Below are 20,086 nucleotides of genomic sequence, written 5' to 3' on the forward strand. Positions count from 1 at the left end.
CAAAGACTGAGATTTCATTGTGATTTGACCCTAAACTCAGTCACAAAGACTGAGATTTCTTTGTGATTTTTCCCTAATCTCAGTCACAAAGACTGAGATTTATGTGTGATTTGTCCCTAATCTTAGTCACAAAGACTGAGATTTCATTGTGATTTGCCCCTAATCTCAGTCACAAAGACTAAGATTTCTTTGTGATTTGTCCCTAGTCTCAGTCACAAAGACTTAAATTTCTATGTCATTTGTCCCTAATCTAAGTCACAAAAACTGAGATTTCATTGTGATTTGTCCCTAATCTCAGTCAAAAGGACTGAGATTTCACAGTGATTTGTCCCTATTCTCAGTCACTAAGACTGAGATTTCATTGTGATTTGTTTCTTTGTGATTTGTCCCTAGTCTCAGTCACAAAGACTGAAATTTCTATGTGATTTGTCCCTAATCTAAGTCACAAAAACTGAGATTTCATTGTGATTTGTCCTTAATGTCAGTCACAAAGACTGAGATTTCTATGTGATTTGTCCCTAGTCTCAGTCACAAAGACTGAAATTTCTATGTGATTTGTCCCTAATCTAAGTCACAAAAACTGAGATTTCATTGTGATTTGTCCTTAATGTCAGTCACAAAGACTGAGATTTCTATGTGATTTGTCCCTAGTCTCAGTCACAAAGACTGAAATTTCTATGTGATTTGTCCCTAATCTAAGTCACAAAAACTGAGATTTCATTGTGATTTGTCCTTAATGTCAGTCACAAAGACTGAGATTTCTATGTGATTTGTCCCTAGTCTCAGTCACAAAGACTGAAATTTCTATGTGATTTGTCCCTAATCTAAGTCACAAAAACTGAGATTTCATTGTGATTTGTCCTTAATGTCAGTCACAAAGACTGAGATTTCTATGTGATTTGTCCCTAGTCTCAGTCACAAAGACTGAAATTTCTATGTGATTTGTCCCTAATCTAAGTCACAAAAACTGAGATTTCATTGTGATTTGTCCTTAATGTCAGTCACAAAGACTGAGATTTCTATGTGATTTGTCCCTAGTCTCAGTCACAAAGACTGAAATTTCTATGTGATTTGTCCCTAATCTAAGTCACAAAAACTGAGATTTCATTGTGATTTGTCCTTAATGTCAGTCACAAAGACTGAGATTTCTATGTGATTTGTCCCTAGTCTCAGTCACAAAGACTGAAATTTCTATGTGATTTGTCCCTAATCTAAGTCACAAAAACTGAGATTTCATTGTGATTTGTCCTTAATGTCAGTCACAAAGACTGAGATTTCTATGTGATTTGTCCCTAGTCTCAGTCACAAAGACTGAAATTTCTATGTGATTTGTCCCTAATCTAAGTCACAAAAACTGAGATTTCATTGTGATTTGTCCTTAATGTCAGTCACAAAGACTGAGATTTCTATGTGATTTGTCCCTAGTCTCAGTCACAAAGACTGAAATTTCTATGTGATTTGTCCCTAATCTAAGTCACAAAAACTGAGATTTCATTGTGATTTGTCCTTAATGTCAGTCACAAAGACTGAGATTTCTATGTGATTTGTCCCTAGTCTCAGTCACAAAGACTGAAATTTCTATGTGATTTGTCCCTAATCTAAGTCACAAAAACTGAGATTTCATTGTGATTTGTCCTTAATGTCAGTCACAAAGACTGAGATTTCTATGTGATTTGTCCCTAGTCTCAGTCACAAAGACTGAAATTTCTATGTGATTTGTCCCTAATCTAAGTCACAAAAACTGAGATTTCATTGTGATTTGTCCTTAATGTCAGTCACAAAGACTGAGATTTCTATGTGATTTGTCCCTAGTCTCAGTCACAAAGACTGAAATTTCTATGTGATTTGTCCCTAATCTAAGTCACAAAAACTGAGATTTCATTGTGATTTGTCCTTAATGTCAGTCACAAAGACTGAGATTTCTATGTGATTTGTCCCTAGTCTCAGTCACAAAGACTGAAATTTCTATGTGATTTGTCCCTAATCTAAGTCACAAAAACTGAGATTTCATTGTGATTTGTCCTTAATGTCAGTCACAAAGACTGAGATTTCTATGTGATTTGTCCCTAGTCTCAGTCACAAAGACTGAAATTTCTATGTGATTTGTCCCTAATCTAAGTCACAAAAACTGAGATTTCATTGTGATTTGTCCTTAATGTCAGTCACAAAGACTGAGATTTCTATGTGATTTGTCCCTAGTCTCAGTCACAAAGACTGAAATTTCTATGTGATTTGTCCCTAATCTAAGTCACAAAAACTGAGATTTCATTGTGATTTGTCCTTAATGTCAGTCACAAAGACTGAGATTTCTATGTGATTTGTCCCTAGTCTCAGTCACAAAGACTGAAATTTCTATGTGATTTGTCCCTAATCTAAGTCACAAAAACTGAGATTTCATTGTGATTTGTCCTTAATGTCAGTCACAAAGACTGAGATTTCTATGTGATTTGTCCCTAGTCTCAGTCACAAAGACTGAAATTTCTATGTGATTTGTCCCTAATCTAAGTCACAAAAACTGAGATTTCATTGTGATTTGTCCTTAATGTCAGTCACAAAGACTGAGATTTCTATGTGATTTGTCCCTAGTCTCAGTCACAAAGACTGAAATTTCTATGTGATTTGTCCCTAATCTAAGTCACAAAAACTGAGATTTCATTGTGATTTGTCCCTAATCTCAGTCACAAAGACTCAGATTTCATTGTGATTTGTCCCTATTCTCAGTCACTAAGACTGAGATTTCATTGTGATTTGTCCCTAATGTCAGTCACAAAGACTGAGATTTCATTGTAAGACCAACTCAGTCACAAAGACTGAGATTTCATTGTTATTTGTCCCTATTCCCGGTCACAAAGACTGAGATTTCTCTGTGATTTGTCCCTAATCTTAGTCACAAAGACTAAGATTTCTTTGTGATTTGTTCCTATTCTCAATCACAAAGACTAAGATTTCATTGTGATTTGTCCCTATTCTCAATCACAAAGACTCAGATTCATTGTGATTTGTCCCTATTCTCAGTCACAAATACTGAGATTCATTGTGATTTGTCCCTATTCTCAGTCACAAAAACTGAGATTTCATTGTGATTTGTCCCTATTCTCAGTCACAAAGACTGAGATTTCTTTATTATTTGTCCCTAATCTCAGTCACAAAGACAGAGATTTCTTTGTGATTTGTCCCTAATCTTAGTAACAAAGACTAAGATTTCTTTGTGAATTGTCCCGAATCTCAGTCACAAAGACTGAGATTTCATTGTGAATTGTCCCGAATCTCAGTCACAAAGACTGAGATTTCAATGTGATTTGTCCCTAATCTCAGTCACAAAGACTGAGATTTCATTGTGATTTGTCCCTATTCCCAGTCACAAAGACTGAGATTTCTCTGTGATTTGTCCCTAATCTTAGTCACAAAGACTAAGATTTCTTTGTGATTTGTCCCTATTCTCAATCACAAAGACTGAGATTTCATTGTGATTTGTCCCTATTCTCAGCACAAAGACTGAGATTTCATTGTGATTTGTCCCTAATCTCAGTCACAAAGACTTAGATTTCATTGTTATTTGTCCCTATTCTCAGTCACAAAGACTGAGATTTCATTGTGATTTGTCCCTAAACTCAGTCACAAAGACTAAGATTTCATTGTGATTTGTCCCTATTCCCCGTCACAAAGACTGAGATTTCTCTGTGATTTGTCCGTAATCTTAGTCAAAAAGACTAAGATTTCTTTGTGATTTGTCCCTATTCTCAATCACAAAGACTGAGATTTCATTGTGATTTGTCCCTATTCTCAGTCACAAAGACTGAGATTTCATTGTGATTTGTCCCTAATCTCAGTCACAAAGACTGAGATTTCATTGTAAGACTGAGATTTCATTGTGATTTGTCCCTAAACTCAGTCACAAAGACTGAGATTTCATTGTTATTTGTCCCTATTCCCAGTCACAAAGACAGAGATTTCTCTGTGATTTGTCCCTAATCTTAGTCACAAAGACTAAGATTTCTTTGTGATTTGTTCCTATTCTCAATCACAAAGACTGAGATTTCATTGTGATTTGTCTCTATTCTCAGTCACAAAGACTGAGATTCATTGTGATTTGTCCCTATTCTCAGTCACAAATACTAAGATTCATTGTGATTTGTCCCTATTCTCAGTCACAAAGACTGAGATTTCATTGTGATTTGTCCCTATTCCAAGTCACAAAGACTGAGATTTCTCTGTGATTTGTCGGTAATCTTAGTCAAAAAGACTAAGATTTCTTTGTGATTTGTCCCTATTCTCAATCACAAAGACTGAGATATCATTGTGATTTGTCCCTATTCTCAGTCACAAAGACTGAAATTCATTGTGATTTGTCTCTATTCTCAGTCACAAACACTGAGATTCATTGTGATTTGTCCCTATTCTCAGTCACAAAAACTGAGATTTCATTGTGATTTGTCCCTATTCTCAGTCACAAAGACTGAGATTTCATTATGATTTGTCCCTAATCTCAGTCACAAAGACTGAGATTTCTTTGTGATTTGTCCCTAATCTTAGTCACAAAGACTAAGATTTCTTTGTGAATTGTCCCGAATCTCAGTCACATAGACTGAGATTTCATTGTGGTTTGTCCCAATTCTCAGTCACAAAGACTGAGATTTCATTGTGATTTGTCCATATTCTCAGTCACAAAGACTCAGATTTCATTGTGAATTGTCCCGAATCTCAGTCACAAAGACTGAGATTTCAATGTGATTTGTCCTAAACTCAGTCACAAAGACTGAGATTTCATTGTGATTTGTCCCTATTCCCAGTCACAAAGACTGAGATTTCTCTGTGATTTGTCCCTAATCTTAGTCACAAAGACTAAGATTTCTTTGTGATTTGTCCCTATTCTCAGTCACAAAAACTGAGATTCATTGTGATTTGTCCCTATTCTCAGTCACAAAGACTTAGATTCATTATGAATAGTCCCTATTCTCAGTCACAAAAACTGAGATTTCATTGTGATTTGCCCCTATTCTCAGTCACAAAGACTGAGATTTCTTTATGATTTGTCCCTAATCTCAGTCACAAAGACTGAGATTTCTTTGTGATTTGTCCCTAATCTTAGTCACAAAGACTAAGATTTCTTTGTGAATTGTCCCGAATCTCAGTCACAAAGACTGAGATTTCATTGTGGTTTGTCCCTATTCTCAGTCACAAAGACTGAAATTTCTTTGTGCTTTGCCCCTAATCTCAGTCATAAAGACTAAGATTTTTTTGTGAATTGTCCCAAGTCTCAATCACAAAGACTGAGATTTCATTGTGAATTGTCCCGAATCTCAGTCACAAAGTCTGAGATTTCATTGTGATTTGTCCCTAATCTCAGTCACAAAGACGGAGATTTCATTGTGATTTGTCCCTATTCTCAGTCACAAAGACTGAGATTTCATTGTGATTTGTCCCTTAACTCAGTCACAAAGACTGAGATTTCATTGTGATTAGTCCCTAATCTTAGTTACAAAGATTGAGATTTCATTGTGATTTGTCCCTAATCTCAGTCACAAAGACTGAGATTTCATTGTGATTTATCCCTATTCTCAGTCACAAAGACTGAGATTTCTTTGTGATTTATCCCTAAACTCAGTCACAAAGACTGAGATTTCATTGTGATTTGCCCCTAATCTCAATCACAAAGACTAAGATTTCTTTGAGATTTATCCCTAGTCTCAGTCACAAAGACTTAGATTTCTTTATGATTTGTCCCTAATCTCAGTCACAAAGACTGAGATTTCATTGTGATTTGTCCCTAATCTCAGTCAAAAAGACTGAGATTTCATTGTGATTTGTCCCTATTCTCAGTCACAAAGAATGAGATTTCATTGTGATTTCTCCCTAATCTCAGTCACAAAGACTGAGATTTCATTGTGATTTGTCCCTATTCTCAGTCACAAAGACTGAGATTTCATTGTGATTTGTCCCTAATCTTAGTCACAAAGACTGAGATTTCATTGTGGTTTGTCCCTATTCTCAGTCACAATGACTGAGATTTCATTGTGATTTGTCCCTATTCTCAGTCACAAAAACTGAGATTTAATTGTGATTTGTCCCTAAACTCAGTCACAAAGACTGAGATTTCATTGTGATTTGTCCCTATTCCCAGTCACAAAAACTGAGATTTCTCTGTGATTTGTCCCTAATCTTAGTCAAAAAGACTAAGATTTCTTTGTGATTTGTCCCTATTCTCAGTCACAAAGACTGAGATTCATTGTGATTTGTCCCTATTCTCAGTCACAAAGACTTAGTTTCATTGTGAATTGTCCCTATTCTCAGTCACAAAAACTGAGATTTCATTGTGATTTGTCCCTATTCTCAGTCACAAAGGCTGAGATTTTTTTATGATTTGTCCCTAATCTCAGTCACAAAGACTGAGCTTTCTTTCTTATTTGTCCCTAATCTCAGTCACAAAGACTGGGATTTCATTGTGATTTGTCCCTATTCTCAGTCACAAAGACTGAGATTTCATTGTAATTTGTCCCTAAACTCAGTCACAAAGACTGAGATTTCATTGTGATTTGTCCCTATTCCCAGTCACAAAGACTGAGATTTCTCTATGATTTGTCCCTAATCTTAGTCACAAAGACTAAGATTTCTTTGTGAATTGTCCTGAATCTCAGTCACAAAGACTGAGATTTCATTTTTGTTTGTCCCTATTCTCAGTCATAAAGACTGAGATTTCTTTGTGATTTGTCCCTAAACTCAGTCACAAAGACTGAAATTTCTTTGTGATTTGACCCTAAACTCAGTCACGAAGACTGAAATTTCTATGTGATTTGTCCTTAGTCTCAGTCACAAAGACTGAGATTTCTATGTGATTTGTCCCTAGTCTCAGTCACAAAGACTGAGATTTCTATGTGATTTGTCCCTAATCTCAGTCACAAAGACTGGGATTTTATTGTTATTTGTCCCTGGTCTCAGTCACAAAGACTGAGATTTCTTTGTGATTTGTCCTTAAACTCAGTCACAAAGACTAAGATTTCTTTGTGATTTGTCCCTAGTCTCAATCACAAAGACTGAGATTTCTTTGTGATTTGTCCCTAGTTTCAGTCACAAAGATTGAGATTTCTTTGTGATGTTTCCCTAGTCTCAATCACAAAGACTGAGATTTATATGTGATTTGTCCCTAATCTCAGTTACAAAGACTGAGATTTCTATGTGATTTGTCCCTACTCTCAGTCACAAAGACTGAGATTTCTATATGATTTGTCCTTAGTCTCAGTCAGGGAGACTGAGATTTTTATGTGATTTGTCCTTAGTCTCAGTCAGAAAGACTGAGATTTCTATGTGATTTGTCCCTAGTCTCAGTCAGGAGACTGAGATTTCTATGTGATTTGTCCCTAGTCTCAGTCAGGAGACTGAGATTTTCTTTGTGATTTGTCCCTTGTTACAGTCATAAAGACTGAGATTTCTATGTGATTCGTCCCTAGTCTCAGTCAGAAAGACTGAGATTTCTATGTGATTTGTCCCTAGTCTCAGTCAGGAGACTGAGATTTTTATGTGATTTGTCCCTAGTCTCAGTCAGGAGACTGAGATTTTTATGTGATTTGTCCCTAGTCTCTGTCACGAGACTGAAATTTTTATGTGATTTGTGCCTAGTCTCAGTCAGGAGATTGAGATTTCTATGTGATTTGTCCCTAGTCTCAGTCACAAAGACTGAGATTTCTATGTGATTTGTCCCTGGTCTCAGTCAGGAGACTGAAATTTTTATGTGATTTGTCCCTAGTTTCAGTCAGGAGACTGAGATTTTTATGTGATTTGTCCCTAGTCTCAGTCACAAAGACTGAGATTTCTATTTGATTTGTCCCAGTCTCAGTCACAAAGACTGAGATTTCTATGTGATTTATCCCTAGTCTCAGTCAGGAGACTGAGATTTTTTTGTGATTTGTCTCTAGTCTCAGATACAAAAACTGAGATTTCTTTGAGATTTGTATCTAGTTTCAGTCACAAAAACTCTGTTCTACAGTGTGAGAGAGAGAAGAGCATACCGGATCCAATTGCTAGAATTGCTGCTTGTGGTGGAGTAACGACTGCACAGAATTCCTTGATGCCAAACGGTCCTCCCAAGTTAGAAACCGTAAATGTTCCTCCCTGAGAAAGCGAGATTATTAGCCTGTTTATTGAAAGATATGACTAGTGAGTTAAGCTAATAAAATTCTCTCACCTCATAATCTTCTGGCTTTAAGCTGTTCTCTCTTGCTTTTTGAGCCAATTACCGAACTTCTTCTCCAATTGTGGACAGACCCTTCTTGTCTGCATCCTGGAATCAAGAATTTGATATAATTCAGCAATATGAAGTTCGTGCTACAGCGACGGGTTCCACACTATATTGCACACACCTTCACAACAGGGACATATAGCCCGTTTTCTGTCTGCACTGCGACGTTGATGTTCACATTTTTAAACCTGTAGAGAAAGGTTAAGCTGTTTGCTAACCCATTCATATTCAAAAGGTTGTCGATGTACTTACTGGCGGATGTAATCATCAGTCCATGAACTATTGCACTGAGGAACTTTCCTGAGAGCTAATGCAGCAGCCTAAAAAGCATGATGACGGTATGGTTTATTAGAAGATCTGTTGGCTTGCATGTAAAGTATACACATGTAAAGTATACACAAGCAAGATGTACCTTAACAACAAGATCATTGACAGATATCCGTTTCCCACCAGAAGCCTCTTGGAAAGAATTAAGCTGACTCCTCAAACTGCATATACAAAACTCGGTTTGTCTAGCTTACCAATTGACAGCGACTCAAAATATATCATTCAAAACTTTATACTTACCCCATAAGTTTGTCAACACATGTATCTACGGTCAAATAATAGTGAGGGATAGTTTGCTTTGAGAATGCCAAACGTGAGGCTGTGACCTGTCAAAATTATAAAGTTAAAGAGGTTTCAGAATCCTTGAACCTTTTGAAACTGGCGTAACAAGGCTGCAAGGGTTATATAGGTTTTACCTTTCGTATCTGAGAATGAGGGATGTCAACATAGTCCAAAGCTGGGGCCTTAGAATCAGTAGATTTAGATGGCTTCGCAGTAGCTCCTTTACCACCTGAAGCTGCACCATTGGAAGATGTAGTAGGACACAAGGATGAGTGATATACTGTAAACAGAGGCAAGAAAGGTCTGAAAGAGAAAGAAAGGAAACGAAGAGTCAAGGAGTGACTGATACCTAAGTATTCATCGATATCTGCCTTCACTGTGCGTCCTTCAGGACCTGTGCCCTTAATGTGAGGCACCTGATTTTTTTTTAAAGTAAACGAGAAGAAAGTATAAGCTGGAAGATTAGGTAAAAAAAAGAATTCCTAGAACAATGTGATACTGACATTATTATCTTCAGCCAACTTTCTCGCAAGAGGACTAGCAAAAACACGATCTCCTGTGGGAGGTGCGCTAGGCTTGGAAGCCTTCGGTTCAGGAGGCGTTGATGGCTGTTCAACCTTCTCTTCCTTTGGTGGGGTAGGAGCTGGTTCTGCTTAAGTAGGAGCGGCATCAGCAGTAGATGATGGGGTGTAATCTTACTTTCCTATGTCCTCTTCATCTTCAACTGTAATAGCAATCACCTACTTGAAGGCAAAAGAAATTTGACATGATCCAAATAATTCCATTAAACATTTCCACAAATGAACTGTGGATCCTAAAACAAATACCCCGAGTCCCATGAGAAACCATGGTAATACATAACTCTACAGAAACCAGACAATTTTCATACCTCGCCGACTTGAATTTCTTTTGAACCCTCCTCCTTTACAATCTTGGCGAGATAGCCCTCTTCCATGCATTCCATTTCGACGGTTGCTTTGTCCTACAGAAGATAACCTAGTTAGAATTATTTCCAAAACATGAACATAAAAATACGGAGAGTAGAATCAATCAAGATCGACATTACAGTTTCAACTTCACAGAGTACTTCCCCAGGAGCAACTTTATCACCTTCTTTTTTCAGCCACCTGGCAATGTTACCCCGGAAATTAGGAAAACAGCTTATTAGAACGTAAAGATAAACGAAAGTAAGTTTTGATCAAGAGGTAAACAAAGGTCCATACCTCAGTCATTGTTGGCGAGAGAGAAGGCATCCCGATCTCTTGATGAGGAGGCAGATCTAAAACACGTTTTCAGAAATTCTAGGTAAATTGAACCAATGTAAAGCTCATACCATTTAGAATTCTCAATTACACAATTGTTTAAGCAATGCAACTGTCTTAGCAGGGATTTTGCAATAAAGCCCTTAAACCGTTTCCAAGATACAGAATTAGTATATACAAGCTGACTGTGTATGTAAGAGCAAGGTGGAAACTACAAGAGTAAAGTGAAGAAAAGCTCATAAAACAAATTTAAAGGCTGACTACCTGAACCCGATGAAAATCCTCTAGCTGATTGCGTTGAACTGGTATGCAGAAAAAAGTAAGCTTATAGTTAGGAATAAAAAGAATCTATACAAGCAGACAGCTAAGGCCACATAGTAAGAGAATGAGACTGAACCATGAAAAATCTTTTCCAAACATTGGCCTTCCCATTGCACTGCTTAGATTAGTTGTCGCAGTTGAAAAACTGGACACTGGTACCTACACAATGAAAATAACGACATCAAGGCCACATAAAACTCGTAAGGTTTCTGCTAACTAGTAAACATGATTCAATGAGAAGAGACACTGCAACACAGCTACATAGAAGAGCAACAAACTTACAGTGCTGGTGATACATTTGGTAATCCTCTCCAGTGGGGAATGGCCAAGAAGGGCATTAACGGTATCTGAAGACCATAACAAAAAAAAAAAGAAAAAAAGCTGAAGCAACAAGCAGAGAGTCTCACAGATACTAACCAAAGAACCATACAAAAGAGCAATACGAAAAATTTCTACATCAGGAGGATCAAAAGTTACCTTCTCTGTTCAGAGGAGCTCGATTAGTGTTAGAGAAATAGCGAACTGTTGAAGCATGTTCCCGGCGCAGTAAAGTCGAAACATCCTTCAACTGTTCAAAGAAAAAAAACAAGTGGCGGCGTTACAGATCTCAATCATCTCGCAGAAGCAAGGTTACAATTTTAATAATAAAATGCATGTGATGACTCTTTCATTACTAATTTGCTTGTAACAAGATTCCTAGTCTAAAGATTTATAAACTGAGCTACCAACTACTAACTGGTGTTCATTTTTGTGATCTACTGTTTTAGCATATGGCATTATGAATAACAAAAGGGAATAATGCTTACCAATTTCCTCTCAGTGGCTGCAGAGATATCACTGCTAGGTGCTATCACCAAGGCAAGCTCCCATCCTGTAGGATCGTAATCAATTGCTTGACCAAAACGAGGCATTGAAGGATTAGCTGGAAATAGAGAGAACAAAAATGAATTAGCGAAATAAAGAAAAAAAAAGACAGTTACACCCTCTCCAGACTGGCAGATGGTCTAACAAGAAAGCTCACCATCAGTTGAAATAATGGCTAACGCAAGTGCATTTCTGTCTTCGATCACAGATGCATCAGGAGCAGCACTGTTCAGACCCTATGGTAAAAGTTGAACAAAGAGAAGTTGAGAATAAGAATCGCAGTAAGAAACAGAATTGAAACTAAAATTATAAAGCCATCATGATAGAAATTTCACTAGTAGATCATCAGTATCAATGAAGTTATGAGTGCTGGCTGAAGGAGGAGGTGGGGGAGAAGGTTCTGTCTCTTCAGATACAACAACCACATCATCTGAAGGTAACATTTCACGTTCTTCATGTGACGGTTCAGTATCTTCGGCAGTCAGTCCATCATCCAGCCTATACGTTAGAAGCTGAATGTAGAAAACTCCATTAGCACATAAGACACAGAAAGAAAAGAAAAAAAGGCGAAAAGACCAAAAATATTGAATCACTAATATGAGAAATACGAATACATACCAGTGGTTCGGCTGGGACATCAACAACCCGTGGTGCTTCTTTAATATACTTCTCCATTGTTGTCAGAAAAGATTGTGGAGGCTGAGAAAATAACATAAAATAATGTATTAAGTAATAGAAACAAGCAATGGCTGTCAACTAACTTTATCAGAAGTTATCTCATTCGGTAGTACCTCTCTTAGAACAGGAAACTGAAAAGTCCTCGCAAGTTCCAATCCTTTGCAGGCTTCATAGAAATCAGAAAGGCTTCGTGCCTGAAAAAAAAAAACATGTATCCTGTCATACAAAAAAGTGTGACAAGTGAAAATATATACCAACAAATACAGTCCAACAACACACCTGCTGACCCGCACGCTTGTATATATCAAGGGAATTGATGGCTTCATGTTTTGGCATTTCAAAGAACTGTAATATATATATATACATACAAAGTAAGCAGGGAAAAAGGAAGGCAGATAGAGAGACGTAATAACTATGATGGTAGACAAACTAGACCTACCTTGTCAATGAGATTGATGATTCCATCATTGATAGCACAATAGACTTTAAAACTCTCTTTCAACACCTATCATACGATAAAATAAAAGGTTTAGAAATTTTCAAGTGTTATTTTTCTATATGGAACAGAAAGCTTTTGCAGAGCAAGACATTGTTACGTACCAGAGCAAGTGCATATTGTATAACATGATTGTGGTTAGCAGCGCCTTCTGGCTGAAAAAAAAAGAAACAAAGGGACAAGACAGTCCATTGATCATCAAGTGCCGCAACATAATATCAACAACAGAAACAAATAAGATCAGAAACAGTACCCTGCAACCAATGAGACGATATAGAAGCTACTGCAAAGCTGGCAAGAGTTCTTCACCGTCTAAATCCTTGGTTCTACTGTACCCCTGGCCATCTTGCAATATGCAAAACCGAAACCATCAGAAAAGAAAAGGAGGTAGGAACACAAATGATAAAAAAGAGAGAGTTAACGAAAGATTGATACCTTATCCTGGCCTGGGGTAGATTTAGGAAGACGTTCTGCTTCAGTATCATATTTTAAAACCCTGAAGCATTCAAGCCGTTCCTCGAGGAATAATGCATAAGTACGTACCCAAGCTGAACAATCCCAGGCTGTAAAAGAAACCTTCCAATTAACCTTAACACTCTATTAGGAACCACTTATGATTCCAACACATATACACACAAACGAAGCAGAAACGCTAAAATTTTAGTTTACCAATAGGGCTTGAATCATCCTTGAAGTTAGAAAGCTGCAGAATTCGTCCTCTCTACGAAAAGTTTAATAGCTCCTCTCTGAATGTTGGATCACCTTCCCTTAGAAGCCGATGAATAACAATTAGTGTTTTCAGGGCAACCTGATGCCCAAACAACCCAATAGAGATCAGTTCATGAACTTAAGCCAAATCACACGATTTCAAGAACTAAGGATGAAATAAGTACCGTCCAATTTCTGGTTTTATGTAAACGGCAAGAAAGGGCGTGAATGCAATAAGCAACATCTGCTCGAGCACGAGTCACTGATGTTGCCGCGAAGATTTCTGAAACAATCAATCATTCTCAGAGAAGAATTCCCAATTGGAAAAAAATCAGATCTAAGAAATTATTCCCAATAACTCACTTCTGAGATGGCGATCTTTGGGAGGACACTCGATTCGTAGCTTTAACTATGGCAACATCTAATTCCTTAATTCAAGAAACCAAAAACCGAATCCGTCAGAGACTGAAAACAAAATCAATAGTTTAGAGAAGAAGAAGAAAGAGACAAAATCGGAAAGGGAGCGAACGGCGTAATCGCTGTTGACTCGGACTAAGCCGACTTTGGTGGAGTCTTTTAGGGCTCCATAAGCTTTTCTCCATGACTGAAGCGTTCCCATCGAAAGAAAGACGTTAGGAGGAAGACTCGTTCAGATCTCTCTCTCTACGAAACTCGGAAATGACGTGTCGCAATCTAGAACCACCTTCTTAGATAGATTTATATAATTTTTCCCGAGAAAAGCTCCGGGAAAAATCACGAGACTAACCGATGACAGAGAGAAAGAAAGAAAAACAAAGTGAAGAAAGCAAATTAAAAAAAAAGGGGATGCGAGGTTCCGTTCGCGTTTTAATTTTTTTTTCTTTATTTCTTGAATATTAAAAGTCAATTTATTCAGACTTGATAAAATAAAAATAGAGTCAAATTTTGAATTTTCTCTATGTTTATAAAATTTATTGAATATTATTTAACTAGAGGATATAAAATATAACTACTGTAGAAAATCGGAATAATATTGTGTTTGATGAAATGGGGGAATCATAATAAAAGGTCACGCAAAAGCATAAAACGGTAATGATATGTGTATATCTGGAAAAATCTGATAGTACTAATGACCTAACTTCTACTCATCAATAAAACAATTCGAATCTGCTCCTTTGGATTATCCCATCTGTTAATATCAACCCTTTTTTATACATAAAATCCCAAAGCCATGTGTTCTATACTTTTATTTAGTTATTTCAATAATACATATATAGTCTAAATATGTTTAATATAATACAGTCATCGGTCATCAGTTTTAAAGATTATTAGATTACTGGATTACAGATGTGAGAGTGAGAAATATTGGCCACCTACCGCTAACTATCTAAAATGGCCAGCTTCATATTCTAAATTTGTTTGACTCAAACGTTCACAAACGTATAGCTGATGGTGTAGAAATGGAAATTCATAAAAAGACCCTATTCGACGTTTTAAAAAAAAGAATTTGCACGAATACTAACATCAACTATTTGTTTTTGGGTTTTGATTTAAAACTTCAAATGGGTAAAAATGCTTTAAAGCCATTTTTTTTCTTTTCAAAAAAGGATTCAATAATCTAATGTTAAACGTATTTTATACCATACTAATATATACTAATTTTCTAGAACATCAAGAATGCACGAAAGTCAAACATGATTTGATTAAGTAGCTTCTTGTTTTGGTAACGTATTTAAAAACTAAAAGAACAAAAAAATCTCTTGGATTTACCAGAAATAGATCATAGTCAATTAGTCATCCATCATTCCAAGTCATCAAGTTGACATCAAATCATATTCTTATATACTATTTGCAGATATAATCATATGTATGTAAATGTAACGTGGACTGAATCTGTAAATGTTAATGCCAAGTCAAGTCTTATGACACGATGTAACGAGTGAATAACCGACGCCGTTTAGCTATCACCGTCCCTTACTTAAAAAGTAAAACGCTGTCGTATAAGCTATTAAAGGACTAAGGGCAGTTTTAATTATAGAAGCAGCACCGCAGAAAGGGTTCAAAGCGAGAGGGGCTCGAGTGAGAGAGAGCTTCGATAACAATGGCGTGATTGGCGTCAAAGAGGGAGTTCCACAAAGTCGCTGAATCTCGTCTCGAATTCTAGCTCAGGTACTCTTAAAATTTGTTTGTGAAGTTTTAGGTTATCGCTGGATCATAGGATTTTGGGAGTTAGAGGGTTACAATTAGCTGAGGATTCCGATTTCAAAATGCCATACTTGTGTTGAAGCTTAGTGGTTCCAAAGATTGTGAAACAAAAGGACTTTTAGAAATAGTTTTGGTTTTTTTTTTTTTTAAACTCTCTCCAGTCCCAGGCTCTGTTTTTGACAAGTGACTTCTTTCTTATTAGAAAATTTTGGAAAATGCTGTTGTGGTCTTTGTCAAAATTCTGTATGATTCTTTGTGTATATTGTGTGTTGCTTTCCTTGTTCTCTTAACCCTTGAATCAATTTGGTATCTTCAATATACTTTGAATGCTAAAGACAAATCACATCTAAGCTCAGATATTGTTCAACCGTAAGGATTACCTCTTTTTTTTTGTTTTTTTATGATCTTGCTGTTTATGTTTGTATTGTATATTACAGTTGACAGAGGTTAACCTAATTACTTCAAATGTTTTGGCCTCCCCATCTGTTTTAGGTTCCTGTATGACTGTATCAAGTTTTTACTAGTATACCACATACTTTAATATGCAGTTATTGGCTTGTCTTCTTTGATAGAATTGGTTATTTCCTTGAAGCCTTGAACCTCAGAGTTTTAGTCAACTCCATTGAGTTTGAACAAGTTGTTATCATGCTCTAATGATCAGATGAGCTATTCCAGAACTTAGTTTTACCTTTGAGCTCTTTTCATTGCTGGTCGCGCTGGCGTTGTGGTTTTGCAAAAGAATGACCAGAGATTTACATTCTTGGTAACAATCTTATCAGCACATACATATATGATATATGTTTGCTTTACGTCATTAAACATTAGCGAACAGACATATGTATATACTTATATCGCTTATTCCACCACTATCAGGTTCTTAAAGATCTCAATTATTTCCTGAAAGAGTAGAACACAGTGAAGATATAAATACTGAGAGCAGAAGAGACCAAGACAACAAGCGCCAACACGGTATGTATCGCCAAAGCACTGCCGCAAGAGAGTAGCCCAATACGAAGCTGAATGACATCAACAATTGACAACAGGAGAAATACACATCCCAAGATAGATCCACCAGCTGCACCAAGCACACCGAAGCGAAGCACATCACTATTGATATTTGCTTTAAACACTTCGTCCGTTTCTTTGCTGTTCAAAAGGTTGATGGCTAGCTTCATTCCTTGAGCCACGAGGGAGGAGAAGAGGAAGAAGGCAAATGAGATGACTTCAAACACAACTAGGTCGCGTTCCACGTCTCGTCCTGCACTGCACTCGGTTCTGTCCGTGAGGCTGAGATCCTGTGGTTGGTCGAAGGAGATTCCGACAAAGACTGCAACCGTGAAGAGAGAATTAGCACTTACGATACCGTCGAGGGCTGTAACGTGAATGCTTGTGGTCGATGCAGTTGAATGGCTTGTGTTGCTGTTGCTATTGTGGTTGCTACTCGTCTCTATGTCGGAATCTGCCATTACCAATGGATGTTCTTTTTTTTTTTTTTTGTATTGAATAGCTTCAAAGCTTCTCTCTAGTGGTGGATCACATATATTCTTCTGGTGTGTCTTATATGGTTTCCCTTTTTAATTGATTTGGTAATGTAGTTTAAGAGTGGGTGGTGGTGTTTGGTTTAGAACGATTAGCCTTTGGGAAAATGATTGATGTATGTTAAAAATGAATATTTTAAATCCTTTTCAAGTCATGGAAGGTGGTACACACACACCTTTCTCCTTCTCCTTTTGTTGTGTTAGAAAAAGGCTTCTTCAAGTAACCCAAATCTTCACTCAATTCACATGTAAATCAACACAATGTTGTAACAAACTTACACGTAAACTATTACCTTTTCTAGTTTAAGAAATCGGTTTAGACTTTAATCGTATTTTCTATAGAAAGGGAAGTTGCGTATTTGAAGAGACATGAAATATATCATAACCAAGAATAGAAAGAAAACAAAACTCAAGGTTTGTATTAGCTGACGTGGCATGTTCTCAAGTTTTAATTGGCTGGGGGAATTGAAGAGGATAAATATAGAAACCTTCCTGCTCGTAAAGTAAAAAAAATTCAAACCACACAAGTGAGGACTGAGGAGGAGGGGGCAATGGCGGTCTTATCCACCATCTTCTCCGTTACCACCAGAGCTTCAACGACTCCAATGGCGTCTCTAGCTAATGACTCACCGTCTCCACTTCCTTCTTCTTCATCACCGTCGTCGAAGAAACCGGCAAAACTTATCAAAGTGAGCAAACAAATGGGAAACCAAAACCAGCAATTACGGAAATTACAACGGCGAGGCAACAACAAGCCTTCGATAGCTCAGATCGAGCGAGCGTTCGGTTCTGGATCATATCGTGATTCCGAAGGGTAAAGACAAGTCTTTTATGATTGTACTTATAATCTCGTAACTGTGCCATGTTGATGATATTTGTTATCTTTGTTTTTCTGTCTGAAAGGGAAATGGATATGAATACAGTGTTTGATGAGCTTCTATTAGGCCACACTAATAAATTCGAAGGAAAAATTGAAAAGAAGCTGCGAGAGATCGGCGAAATCTTCGTAGCTCAAACGGAGACTAAGCTTCGTTCCTCCGGTCAGTTAAGTGATTTAAAATATATTAATCTCATGCTGATTAATCATCATCACATCTAAATTCCATATGATAGCGTTGGCTTAATCATATATCAGTAATAGATTGATGTACTTTGCAGGGAAACCAGTATTGATGTTTACAATACAGTGGATTCTTCCCATATGGATTATGTCTCTGCTCGTAGCTTGTGGAGCTATTAAACTCCCTTTTAGCCTCCCGTTACTTGATGACTTGATCATGTGAATTCTACTAGCTACAATCCATGTCTCGTTACTTTTCCTTTTACTGTGATATACAGTATGATGATATAATGGATCATATATGATTGATATCTTGATATATATATAGCTTCTACAAATCTTGGTTAGAAAATGGTGTATGCATAAACAGAAAGTTATAATCTTCTTGCAGCTCTCTGCTTCAGCTATAATTAGAAAGTCGTTACAAAATGGCATTTCACTTCTCATCACCGCCGCTATCAAAACCGGTTTGTAGCTGTGAACTCCACTGATTGTTGACGTTTGAGTCAAACAAATTTAGAATATGAAGCTGGCCATTTTAGATAGTTAGCGGTAGGTGGCCAACACTTCTCACTCTCACATCTGTAATCTAATAATAATCTGATGACTGATGACTGTATTATATAGTTAAACATATTTAGAATATATATATATATATATGTATTATTGAAATAACTAATAGAACACATGGCTTTGGGATTTTATGTATAAAAAAAGGGTTGATATAACAGATGGGATAATCCAGAGGAGCAGATTCGAATTGTTTTATTGATGAGTAGAAGTTAGGTCATTTAGTACTGTCAGATTTTTCCAGATATACACATATCATTACCGTTTTATGCTTTTGCGTGACCTTTAATTATGATTCCCCCATTTCATCAAACACAATATTATTCGGATTTTCTACTTTAATTATATTTAATTAAAATCCTGCCTTGTTTGTTGTTTCCTTATTTTAGTTTTGTCTAGTCAAATAATACTATTCAATAAATTTTATAAACATAGAGAAAATTCAAAATTTGACTCTATTTATTTTATCAAGTCTGAATAAATTGACTTTAAATAAAGAAAAAAATAAAAGAAAATTAAAATGGAAACGGAGCAAGTAGTGTAAAACCTCGCGTCCCCCTTTTTTTAATTTGCCTTCTTCACTTTGTTTCTCTTTCTTTCTCTCTGTCATCGGTTAGTCTCTCTCTGTGATTTCTCGTGATTTCTTCCGGAGCTTTTCTCGGGAATATTATATAAGAAGGTGGTTCTAGATTGAGACACGTCATCTCCGAGTTTCGTAGAGAGAGAGAGAGAGAGATCTGAACGAGTATCCCTTCTAACGTCTTTTTTTCCGATGGGAACGCTTCAGTCATGGAGAAAAGCTTATGGAGCCCTAAAAGACTCCACCAAAGTCGGCTTAGTCCGAGTCAACAGCGATTACGCCGTACGCTCCCTTCTCCGATTTTGTCTCTTTTTTATTCTTCTCTAAAACTATTGATTTTGTTTTCAGTCTCTGATTGATTCGGTTTTGGTTTCTTGAATTAAAGGAATTAGATGTTGCCATAGTTAAAGCTACGAATCATGTCGAGTGTCCTCCCAAAGATCGCCATCTCAGAAGTGAGTAATTTTTTTTCATTAGGAACTCCTTGGATCTGATTTTTTCAATTCGGAATTCTTCTCTGAGAATGATTGATTTCTTTCTATTGTTGTTGCAGAAATCTTCGCGGCAACATCAGTGACTCGTGCTCGAGCAGATGTTGCTTATTGCATTCACGCCCTTTCTCGCCGTTTGCACAAAACCAGAAATTGGACGGTACTTATTTCCTCCTTAGTTCTTGAAATCGTCTGTTTTAGTAAAGTATCTGGATTAGTTCATGAACTGATCACTTTTATCTCTATTCTCTATTGGGTTGTTTCAATAGGTTGCCCTGAAAACACTAATTGTTATTCATCGGCTTCTAAGGGAAGGAGATCCAACATTCAGAGAGGAGCTATTAAATTTTTCGCAGAGAGGGCGAATTCTGCAGCTTTCTAACTTCAAGGATGATTCAAGCCCTATTGGTAAACTCAAATTTAGTGTTTCTGCTTCATTTGTGTGTATCTGTGTTAGAATCTTAAGTGGTTCCTAATAGAGTGTTAAAGTTA

The 20,086-nt window shown here is 36.8% G+C and overlaps 3 protein-coding genes and 2 pseudogenes across 4 annotated transcripts in view; 2 read left to right on the forward strand and 3 right to left on the reverse strand.

Annotated features, from left to right (window-relative positions):
• LOC109125183 lies at window positions 8,340-10,394 on the reverse strand (annotated as a pseudogene).
• Window positions 10,453-13,807, reverse strand: LOC104714870 (annotated as a pseudogene).
• LOC104710083 lies at window positions 16,177-17,052 on the reverse strand. Its single transcript, XM_010426626.1, has one exon. The coding sequence runs from the start codon at window positions 16,819-16,821 to the stop codon at window positions 16,246-16,248; it is 576 nt and encodes a 191-aa protein (XP_010424928.1). The 5' UTR covers window positions 16,822-17,052; the 3' UTR covers window positions 16,177-16,245.
• Window positions 17,391-18,291, forward strand: LOC104710084 (probable NAD(P)H dehydrogenase subunit CRR3, chloroplastic). Of its 2 annotated transcripts, none has more exons than XM_010426627.2 (3): window positions 17,391-17,707; window positions 17,797-17,933; window positions 18,052-18,291. In XM_010426627.2, the coding sequence occupies exons 1-3, from the start codon at window positions 17,445-17,447 to the stop codon at window positions 18,174-18,176; spliced, it is 525 nt and encodes a 174-aa protein (XP_010424929.1). In that variant the 5' UTR covers window positions 17,391-17,444; the 3' UTR covers window positions 18,177-18,291. The 2 variants fall into 2 exon arrangements, with proteins under 2 accessions (XP_010424929.1, XP_010424930.1); XM_010426628.1 differs by having other exon boundaries at window positions 17,797-17,937; window positions 18,052-18,144.
• Window positions 19,062-20,086, forward strand: part of LOC104710086 (putative clathrin assembly protein At2g01600) — a 4,172-nt gene continuing 3,147 nt past the window's right edge. The window contains exons 1-4 of the mRNA XM_010426630.2: window positions 19,062-19,385; window positions 19,489-19,558; window positions 19,657-19,754; window positions 19,864-20,027. Of these exons, the coding sequence (XP_010424932.1) occupies window positions 19,296-19,385; window positions 19,489-19,558; window positions 19,657-19,754; window positions 19,864-20,027 (422 nt within the window). The 5' untranslated portion in view covers window positions 19,062-19,295. The remainder of the gene's footprint in view (window positions 19,386-19,488; window positions 19,559-19,656; window positions 19,755-19,863; window positions 20,028-20,086) is intronic.

This window comes from Camelina sativa, chromosome 9 (assembly GCF_000633955.1).
Source record: "Camelina sativa cultivar DH55 chromosome 9, Cs, whole genome shotgun sequence".
NCBI lineage: Eukaryota > Viridiplantae > Streptophyta > Magnoliopsida > Brassicales > Brassicaceae > Camelina > Camelina sativa.

Coding starts and splice junctions, on each gene's coding strand:
- LOC104710083 (XM_010426626.1), bottom strand. CDS start 16,821: ATGGCAGATTCCGACATAGAGACGAGTAGCAACCACAATAGCAACAGC.
- LOC104710084 (XM_010426627.2), top strand. CDS start 17,445: ATGGCGGTCTTATCCACCATCTTCTCCGTTACCACCAGAGCTTCAACG. Junction 17,708..17,796: donor TCATATCGTGATTCCGAAGG/GTAAAGACAAGT, acceptor TCTGTCTGAAAG/GGAAATGGATATGAATACAG. Junction 17,934..18,051: donor GACTAAGCTTCGTTCCTCCG/GTCAGTTAAGTG, acceptor TGTACTTTGCAG/GGAAACCAGTATTGATGTTT.